General features: G+C 34.8%; 1 protein-coding gene and 1 long non-coding RNA gene across 2 annotated transcripts; both read left to right on the top strand.

The window, feature by feature from the left end:
* The first annotated feature begins 294 nt into the window (after nucleotides 1-294).
* LOC145031865 (AAA-ATPase At3g50940-like) lies at nucleotides 295-2,168 on the top strand. The gene is made up of 2 exons (XM_078980511.1): nucleotides 295-1,362; nucleotides 1,445-2,168. The coding sequence occupies exons 1-2, from the start codon at nucleotides 326-328 to the stop codon at nucleotides 1,881-1,883; spliced, it is 1,476 nt and encodes a 491-aa protein (XP_078836637.1). The 5' UTR covers nucleotides 295-325; the 3' UTR covers nucleotides 1,884-2,168.
* Nucleotides 2,169-4,520: 2,352 nt separating this feature from the next.
* Nucleotides 4,521-6,584, top strand: LOC145029147 (uncharacterized). The gene is made up of 3 exons (XR_013676393.1): nucleotides 4,521-5,341; nucleotides 5,831-5,895; nucleotides 6,418-6,584. It is a non-coding gene; the product is annotated as an uncharacterized LOC145029147 (long non-coding RNA).
* Nucleotides 6,585-10,815: the final 4,231 nt, after the last annotated feature.

Here is a 10,815-nt window from a genome sequence, read left to right as displayed (position 1 = left end):
TTACGGGAACATATCTTTAATTTACTCAACTTAAAATGCAAGTTCTAGAAAAAACTACTTTAATAAAAAGTTTTATTAATTTTGAATTTATATTAAATTTTGAGAATAGAATAAGATAAATCATAGCTAAATTTCAAAAGTAACATATTTGACGTCATTTAACATTAAAAATCTATCGTTATGGAAAGTTTACAGCCTCCAATAATACGCCTCTCATCTACGTCGCTATTTCGTCCGTAAACAACGTCAGGAAACCTCATCCCCTCCACTATAAAACTCCATTCCTGCAACCCTTCACTTAATCAACCAACACATCATTTCTAAAATGTCTTCCAAAACTAAATCCAAAATTCCCACCGTCAAAACCATCGTCTCCACCATCGGCTCCGTCGCCGCCGCCGCAGTGGTGATACGCAGCGTCGCCCGTGATTACTTGCCCCGTGAATTCAGAAACTATCTATATCTCGGTGTTCGAAATTTCATCAAGAAATTCTCCACACACTTGACCATGATCATCTACGAATCCGAGGGGTTTCAAGACAACGAAATATACAACGCCACCCAACTCTACGTCGCTGCTAGAATGTCTTCCGATATCCACCTTATAAAGGTCACCAAAACTCCTAACCAGAATAACATCGCGGTTGCCATAGAAGTCAACGAGGAGTTCACCGATATTTTCAACGGAGTCAATCTCTACTGGTCTTTGGTTTCCAAGAAGACGTCACATAGACATACTCGCAGTCAAGATGGTATGAATCATTCTTCCCGAAATGATCTCCGATCATTTGAGCTCACGTTTCATCGGGATCACAAAGATATGGTGTTGAATGAATACTTGCCGTTTGTTCTTAAGGAGGCGGAGATAGAGAAACAGGAACAGAAAACCTTGAAGCTATTCACTGTCACCACAACCTCTTCATATTCGAGATCCACCACATGGACGTCGGTGAATCTTGATCATCCGGCGAACTTTACCACGTTAGCAATGGATGAGGATATGAAAGAGAAAGTGATGAAGGATTTGGATAGATTTGTGGAGAGGAGAGAGTATTATCGGAAAGTAGGGAAAGCATGGAAGAGAGGTTACCTATTGTATGGTCCTCCGGGGACAGGAAAATCAAGCTTGATCGCAGCCATGGCGAATCACTTGAATTTTGACATATATGACTTGGAGTTGACTGACGTTAAGTCAAACTCGGAGCTGCGGACGTTGCTGGTGGCAACTGCCAACCGATCAATACTGGTGGTGGAGGACATTGATTGCTCCGTGAAGTTCCACGATCGGGAAGCTGCGGAGGCTGCGAGAGCCTTAGCTCAGAAAAAAGGAAAGCTGATCTCTGGAGAAGAAAAAAACGTAACCTCAGCCATTACCAAAACCACACGTATTTATATGTATTTAACTTATTTCCCATTCTTATTCTAATTCTTTTGTTCAGGTAACTTTGTCGGGGTTTCTTAATTATATCGATGGATTATGGTCAACTTGTGGAGATGAAAGGATCATCATATTCACCACAAACCATAAGGAGAAACTTGATCCCGCTCTTATTCGTCCTGGTCGTATGGATGTTCATATACACATGTCATATTGTACGCCATGTGGATTTCGTCAGTTGGTTTCTAACTATCTTGGAATCACTCATCATACTCTTTTTAAACAGATTGAGGATTTGATGTGCGAGATAAATGTTACTCCAGCTGAAATAGCAGAGCAACTACTCAAAAATGATGACCCTGATATTGTTTTCGATGGTCTCATTGAGTTCTTTGATGTGAAGAGGAAGGAGAACGAAGAGGCGGAGGCTAAGGCGAAGAAGATGAAGGAGGAGAAGGAAGAGCTAGCTACAAAAGATAACGAAAAGAACGACAAAAGTGGTTGAAATGAACTTTTTTGTTTTGCATAATAAAATATTAAGTGTGTGTACTGAAAGTAGGTTTAAATATAAGACGGAATGGCAGAGTCATTAACTTGTTCACATGCATTGAGACTACGACACACAGCCGAAGTCAGCCAATTTCGATTTGAGTCTTTCACAATCACATAGGTTCAGATTATTCGTATGCCGATGATTGTAAAAAGAAATTCAGAATATGAGCTAGATGTTTGGTTCATTTTTACTTTGTATTTTTTAATATTCATAAAATAACTAGTATATGTTTGATTACTAATTGTTGTACACTTGTAGTGGTTGTAAACTTTTGTTTGTGTCCAAATGTTTGAACCCATGATGAAATGCAATCTCTTTTAAATGAATATTATGATTTATAAGAATGTTATTTTTATGTTACGGGGGTATATTGTCAGATGGGTTCATTTCATTCAAGATTTTTCTCCATTTATACGATTTATAATTTATAGAGGTGATAAACTAAGCATGACAATAAAATGATTTCATTACATTACTTCATCAATTTTATTATTCTATTTATTTTATTGCATCGTAATTCCGTGAGTCACTACTAGAATATTTGTTTTTAGCTACCAAAATATTTTGTAGGTCATTTTCATCCAATTTCCAACAAATTCAAAACAAAAGAAGAGTACAACAAAATTTCAACAATATAGCCATGGATATAGAAACAACAAAAGTTTGGACGGAAAAGCGACCGAAATTTCCTACAAAAAAACAACAGAATATAAATTAATATTTAAAATTACCATTTTGTAGGAAATCTATTTAGAGATGAGCATCGGAACTGGAACCGCTTCGGAACTGTCGGTTCTATAACTGGAACTGCCTTAAACGGTTCCGATTCTGGTTTCTAAAGTTACAGAACCACCTTAAACGGTTCCGATTCCAATTCTTATTTTTTTGGAACCACTACCTGCTGGTGAATAAAATTAGGGGTTGGTGAATATATATATATATATATATATATATATATATATATATATATATATATATATATATATATATATATATATATATTCTTTTGGTGAATAAAATTAGGGGTTGGTTTTTTCCCTAATATTTGTGAGTTATCGGCATTCAATTGAATCAACGATAGTTTGTTCTTACTTATTCTTTCAATTAACAACGTACACTGCATCACACACACACACACACATATATATATATATATATATATATATATATATATATATATATATATATATATATATATATATATATATATATATTAGTATTTCTTATAAATGTGTGTGTTACTTAAACCGGTTAAGAATATATTGGTCCGATTCTATCAATCTTTGATCTGAATTGATTCGATTTGGATCGAACTAAGTTACGGTTTTATCGAGAAAAGTTAACACAGTTAATGTAACCGGGTTACCCGCTCCCGGAACCGGAACCGCCGGTTCCGGGACTGGTTCCAAAAATTTAAGAACTGCCTAGAGCGGTTCCGGTTCTGGTTCTAACTTTCTAAGAACTACCGGTTCCAATCCCGGTTCCGGTTCCCGGCGAAAGAAATCCCCCCCCCCCCCCCTCTCATTTCTTTTTGTTATTCCCCCATTTTCTTTTAAATATTATTATTATTATTATTATTATTATTGTTATTATTATTATAACAATTATTATTTCATACCATAATTAATATAATTATAATAATAACTATTTTAATATTATTATTAATTATAAATATAAGAATTTATTCCAACAATATAGCGATGGATATAGAAACAACAAAAACTATACTATTATCAACATAATACCTTCTAGAAAGATACATCAAATTAAACTCTTATGAGAGATAAAACCGTTAGAAAGTTGTTAGAATTGACCGTAGGAATTCCATAAGAAAAAAGATTTGTTTAAAATCTATACGAAAAATTGTGTCAGAAAGCATTGTTGGAAATTTCCTACATAATATTATGTCGGAAATTTGTTAGACATTTTGTTGAAATTTTGTAGGAACTGTATTTCTCACGGAGCTTTCCCAATAAACCAATTTCGTTTTTGGGTCTGATAGTTGGTCTCTTACTAAATACCAACACAATAATGTGTAGGTAACCTTCCCATTTTCTAGTAGTGAGTAAACATACACTTAGATTTTGTAAATAAATTAATATATGTTTTTATACCAAATTAAATGATTTATCGAAAATAGAAATTCATACTCATATTATTAACATGGTATATTTTACATGTTCTATTTTTTTTAACATAACAATGTAATGCCCTATTTTTTTGTCATATGTAATTATTTATTATCATTACCTTTTTTATAAAAATGGGGTTTAGCGAATTATATGGTATTAGAAAGCTAAGTGAAATAAATAATAAATTTTAAAATACAAACTTAATAGACTTTGATATTTAACAATGATGATAGTAAATAAAGTAAAACAATAATTAGTAAGTACAAGTTAAGCGTTTAAGCAGAGGGTTTAAATTGTAATTATGAAGAAATTAGTTTTAAGGAGTTATTTCCATCCAGGGTAGATTTTGTAATAAGGCTAAACCCTAGGGACCATAACTACCAGATTGTGGTTCTGCGTTTTCTTCCTCCCCTGCTACCCGGCAGGATCTGGCACATCCTTCTCTTTTTCTATCGTGCGAGAAGCACGTCTCCTTGAAGGCAATTGGATGTTTAACCACAACTTCCTATATATACTATTGTAATGAGATCTAGGGTTAGGAAGTGAGCCGCACAAAGAAATCGTATGAGGAAGGGTGAAGCTGCCATTGCCATGTTTCACAGCCGGCCTCAGCTCTCGCTAGAAACAACCATAGAGAGAGTGAGAAATAGCAACGAAGGGCTCCATGCGAGGTGTTGATTTCAGGTATAAGGTCATAATTTCTGATCTATTCGATTGGTTTTATCATCAAGTGTAGAAGGGATGTAATTACTAGTCTATGGCATCATTCAAAACTCTCACTAGATCGTTAGTTGAGAGAAAGCTATGGGGATAGTTTAGCGAGAACGAGATCATTCTGTCAGCAACAGTTCTACGCGACACCATGAACCTGGTGGGGATGCGCCTTCCGGTGGATAAGTCATCCTCCGACATTTTCGTGGGACTCGATGAATCCCGTATGTTCTCCATAGCAGTAAGGGCAGGTAAGGCTCAGTTTATCCTTCGACCTCTTAGCCCTCACCGGTGACTTCAATTAGAGAGAGAGACTAATCGATGAGTTTTGAGTCCGTTTTCTTGGCCTAATGCTTTTCCGGCGACTGTTTTGGGACATCCAGCAGCAACAGTAGGGAAGAAGACGAGGTACTAGTCTCCAATGGCCAGAATGAAGGCTTGGAAATCGACATCTGTTGGAGCATGGGTTTTTAGAACTCATAATTTGGTTGTAGAGTTGCGTTTCCTGGTGAGCGAAGAATCCAACCACCGTCGAAGGATTTCTCTGGTGCGCCGCCTGGAAGCTAGGTACGCTAATTGAACTCCTGATGGGCTTTAATGGGTTGATGAGTATCATGGGCTAATGGGTTGATGCGTATCATGGGCTAGTGGCATGTAATTAACTATGCGAATTGGGCTTATTGAAGAACATACTTAATCTAAATGGGATTATAATCTATGGCTGTGAAATTTATTTGTAATTTAATGGAATGATAATTTGAAATATATGGATTGAATAAATGATTAAATGAAACACATTTATAGATGAGACTTGAATTAAGCTCTAGCAAAAGTACGTGGGCTAAAATTATATCTAAATTGGATCGATAAATTATTTAACTATTTATTAGCTAATGGTCATATGAACTAATGCACACGAAAATATTTGATGGGATTTGGAAGGGTAAATCGATCAAGGCGTTTTTTATTAATAATGCAAATAAGTATGATACTAAGTAATATTAAGGAATATTTTTGAAGCATAAGCTAAGTATAAAATATTGATGTGGGTTGTAGGTGTTTAGGGAGCTCGACAGTCCATCTCAATCAGTTCAGTGGTTATTCGGTGATTTCTACTTCAGGTGAGTTTCCTTCCAGTAGTAACGGGTCTAAGGCACCAAGGCCGGCCCATATAGACGAGACGTTAGTATTAGAGTGTGGGCTGAGCCCGTATCTCTTAGTTGAGTTGATTATGATATATGCCAGTATGATAGAGTTGTCTATACTTGTTGTCTGTGTGATACTTGTATGATATGAGTTGACGGTTGAGTGTGGGCAAGGCTCGTATCTCTCCGAGAGTGGAGTGTGGGCTAGACCCGTATCTCCCAGATAGCGAAGTGTAGGCAGGGCCCGTATCTTCACGAGTGTGGGCGTGGCCCGTATCTCCCAGAAAGCGAAGTGTGGGCAGGGCCCGTATCTTCACGAGTGTGGGCGTGGCCCGTATCTCCCATAAAGCAAAGTGTGGGCAGGGCCCGTATCTTCATGAATGTGGGCGTGACCCGTAACTCTTAGTTGAATGTTGTATGTTATATGCTTGCATGGTATGTGGTATGATGGGGGAACTCACTAAGCTTCGTGCTTACGGTTTTCAGTTTTGGTTTCAGGTACTTCGTGTTTAAAGGAAAGGAGTCGGCTTGATCGCAACGCATCACACTATGGTTTCCGCACATGAGATCTTTGGGATTACACTCTGATATTATTTTATGATAATACGTTTGATTATTTCTACTTTGGTTTTGACATGACATGATATTACGGATGTTTTATTACACTGTTGGTTTTATGATGACGTATTTAAAAATTAAATTTTTGGCTTGTATTTTTGGAATGTTACAAACAATTTTATAACCGCAAAACTAGCAAGAAGCTAAAAGGTTACATGATACAATTTGGATATCATGGAGAGCAACATCAATTATACCAATCTAAAGAATTACAATTGGATTTATGCTCTAACTAATTAAAAGAGATGATTTGTATATCATCCGTCATCAGAAACTCAAAAACATGCTTAAACACCAAATTGTTGCGCGGCTTCCAAAATGACCAATATAAAGTGTAGATCAAAGAGCAACATAATTTCCTATCATTCTTGCTCATATTCAAATTATCCATTCCAGCCATGTACTTGGAGTTTGTTTCCGATATAACTTTGGAAAAAACAATTAGGAGAAATGAAAATGGTTGACTAACGGTGTGCTTGGCAACAAATGTTTAGGAGCTTGGATTTTAGTTTTCAAAATAAAATACTCGAATTAAAAATATATATTTGAGAATACGATCTTAAAATTTTGTATTAAAACAAAAATGTTATACTCAAAAAACATTTTCAAGTAGCGTTTAAAATAAAGCTTATGTCTTTTATAACTAGCTTACTAAATTGCCATTAATAGAATCATCTATCTTTATTCAAATTTCATTTTTTGCAATTTATACTTTTCAAAAGCTACATCTCGTCAAACAGAAGTTGAAGTTACACTATAAGTTATTTTTTCCAAACATACCTTTACTCTAATTAAAAACTAATAAGTTCTAAAATGCATTTATGTTATTCAATGAAACAGTCTCATCAATATGGAACAATGAAACCGACCTACCGATATGAGGAAAGAACCGGTCCCATCGACATGGGAGAATGAAACAAACCTAATGATATGAGAGAACCAAATGTTCCAAACTAATATGAGAGTATGAGGTTTCTTTATTATATTGATGGATAATGGTCTATTTGTGGAGATGAAAGGATCATCATATTCACCACAAACAATATGGTTAAACTTGATGATGCTCTTATTCGTCCTGGTCGGGTCGTATGGACATTCATATACACATGCCATATTATACGCCATGTGGATTTAGTCAGTTGGTTTCTAACTATCTTGGAATCACTCATCATACTCTTTTTAAACAAACTGAGGAATTGATGTGTAAGATAATGTTACTCCAGAGTAACTACTCAAAAATGATGTTCCCTAATAATGTTTCTGATGGTCTCATTGAGTTCTGTGATGTGTAAAAGATGGAGAACAAAGAGGCGGAGACCAAGGCGAAGAAGATGAAGGTGGAGAAGGAAGAGCTAGCTACAAAAGATAATGAAAAGAACGAAAAAAAAGTGGTTGAAACGAACTTGTTTATGAATTATAAAATTGTGAGTCTCTGTATTGAAAGTGTGTATAATATATAAGACGGAATGGCAAAGAGTTCTTGTTCACATCCACTGAAACTATGACACATAGGCGAAGTTACCAAATTTTGATTTGATTCCTACACAATCATGTAGGTTCTTCTTAGTCCTATGCAGATGCTTGTAAAAAGGAATTCTGAATATGAGCTAGATGTTTTTGGGTTCATTTTATTTTATATTTTTTTAAATATTCGTAAAATAACTAAAATATATTCTATTACTACCTATTGTAGTGGTTGTAAATTTTTGTTTCGGTACAAATGTTTGAACCAATGATGAAATGCTATCTTCTTGTAAATGAATATTATGATTTAAAGGATTGTTATATGCTTGTTATGGGGGTATATTGTCAATTGGGTTCATTTCATTCATGATTTTTCTCCATTTATACGATTAATAATTTATACAATTCATCAACTAAACATGACAATAAAATGATTTGATTGCATTACTACATCATTTTTATTATTTTATTCATTTTATTACATCGTAATTCCATGAGTCACTACTAGAATATTTGCTTTTAACTACAAAAAAATACAAACTAAAATATTTTGTAGATAATTTTCATCCAATTTCCAACAAACTTGAAACAAAAAAAAAGAGTATGAATATATAGCCATGGATATAGAAACCACAACAAGTTCATTAGAGAAGCATTGTAAATTTACTACAAAAACCAATGGAATATTAATTAATATTTAAAAATACCATTTTTAGGAATCTATAGGAAATATAAATAGCAAGAAATAACCCCCCCCCCCCCCCCCCCCCCCCCTCTTTTCTTTTTGCGTTTCCCTATTTTTCTTTTTAATAATAATAATAATATTATTATTATTATTATAAACAGAAAAATTATTATTCCATACTATAATTAATATAAACATAATAATAACTATTTTATATTATTATTAATTATAAATATAACAATTATTATTCCAACATTATAGCGATGGATATAGAAACAACAAAAACAATATTATTACCAACACAAGACTTACAGATAAATGCATCAAATTAAACTCTTTTGAGAGACAAAACCATTCAAAAAATATTGAAATTGACTGTAGGAATTCCGTCAGAAAAAGGATCCGTAGGAAAATTGTATCAAGAAGCATTGTTGGAATTTTCTACGAAATATTCTATTGAAAATTTGTTAGACATTTCATTGGAATTTTGTAGGAATTGTGTTTCCAACGACCATTTTCAAACAAACCAATTTTATTGGAACTTTAGGCTAATTGTTGTTTCCGACTAAATACCAACATAATAATTTGTAGGCAACCTTCCCATTTTCTAGTAGTGAGTAATCAAACATTTAGATCTTTGTAAATATATTAATGTCTGTTTTTATATGAAATTAAATGATTTATCAAAAATAAAAATTCATACTCATATTATTAACATGGTATATGTTACACGTACTATTTTTTTTAACATAAGAATTCTATAAACGCAAAACTAACAACAAGGTAAAATGTTACATGGTACAAGTTAGATATGTAGGAGAGCAGCATCAATCATATCAATCTAAAGAATTACAATTACGTTTTAACTAATTAAAAGAGATGATTTGTATATCATCCGCCATCTTCATCAGAAACTCACAAACGTGATTAAACACCAAATCATTACGTGTCTTCCAAATTAACCAAAATAAAGTGTTGTAACATTCTAAATTTTTAAATAAAATTTTCATTTTTATATTCACATAAAACTCAATGTCACATTTCTCAAAAAACCACAAACGAATAAGTTGTCAAAACACAGGGCAACAATGTTTGATAATATCTCAGAATCCTAAAAAAAAAACATAATCTCTAACTGGGGTGTACAATCAAACCGACGCCTTCCCTCGATCCCGAGATGTACCTAAAACACATATCACAAAACATTGTAAGCACAAAGCTTAGTAAGTTCCCCAAAATACCACATACACAAATAATAAGACTCTCATGGCTATAGCTCGGCATGGACCCTCCGGTCTTGCGTCTCGGTAAGGACGCTCCAGTCTCATGGCTCAGTGTGAACCCTCCGGTCATGTGTCTCGGTGAAGACCCTTCGTTTGCACAACTCGGGTTGGACCCTCCAGTCTTGTATCTCAATAAAGACCCTTTAGTCTCACAACTCGGTTTGGACCCTCCGGTCCTAACTCAATAAGGCACGGAAATATAGCATATATCACAAAGACAAAATGCTTAAGATCACATAACTTAGTATAAGCACATAGGACCCTCCGGTCAATAACTTAAATGAGACCTTCCGGTCACACTGTATTACCGCTCGCGTAAGTATAGTGAGAAGACTCACCTCGTAAGTAAAGCAGATATGTCTCATACTCAAACTCCAGGTCTAACCTCCACCTACATATATCATAATCACCTCTAATTAGCAATTTATCAATAACTTTAAACTGCTAAGCTAACTCCTTTGCTAAATCTCCAAAAAGGGTGAAGGACCATTTTTCACATTTTGGTCAAACCATAAAAGTCCACGAGAGTCAACAGTCCATGTTGAGTCAACTCGTCGAGTGCATATATGCGACTCATCAAGTTCCCTATTTTCTCAGGAAAAATCAGGAAATCTCGGGTCAACTCGTCGAGTTGTCTCACTAACTCGTCGAATCATCATGGTGTCTAGAAGACTGGGAAAACCCCAGCTACTTGTCGAGTTGTCCTAATAACTCGTCGAGTTCACTCTAAATCTACAAACGAGTAAAACCCTCTTAACTCGTCGAGTTGGATGTCCAACTCCTCGAGTTCTCTAGCCAATTCTCATTTCAGCCAATTCCAATGCTTCAAACTCCAGATCTAACCTC

Source organism: Lactuca saligna, chromosome 2 (assembly GCF_052625555.1).
Source record: "Lactuca saligna cultivar CGN05327 chromosome 2, ASM5262555v1, whole genome shotgun sequence".
NCBI classification, from domain to species: Eukaryota; Viridiplantae; Streptophyta; class Magnoliopsida; order Asterales; family Asteraceae; genus Lactuca; species Lactuca saligna.
Note: the sequence above shows the minus strand (reverse complement) of the source record. Positions and strands in the feature narration are given on the sequence as shown.

What these genes read in the sequence shown, in the direction of transcription:
- LOC145031865 (XM_078980511.1), top strand. Translation starts at nt 326, where the DNA reads ATGTCTTCCAAAACTAAATCCAAAATTCCCACCGTCAAAACCATCGTC. An exon ending in GGAGAAGAAAAAAACGTAAC is followed by an intron (nt 1,363 to 1,444) that starts CTCAGCCATTAC and finishes TGTTCAGGTAAC; the next exon opens with TTTGTCGGGGTTTCTTAATT.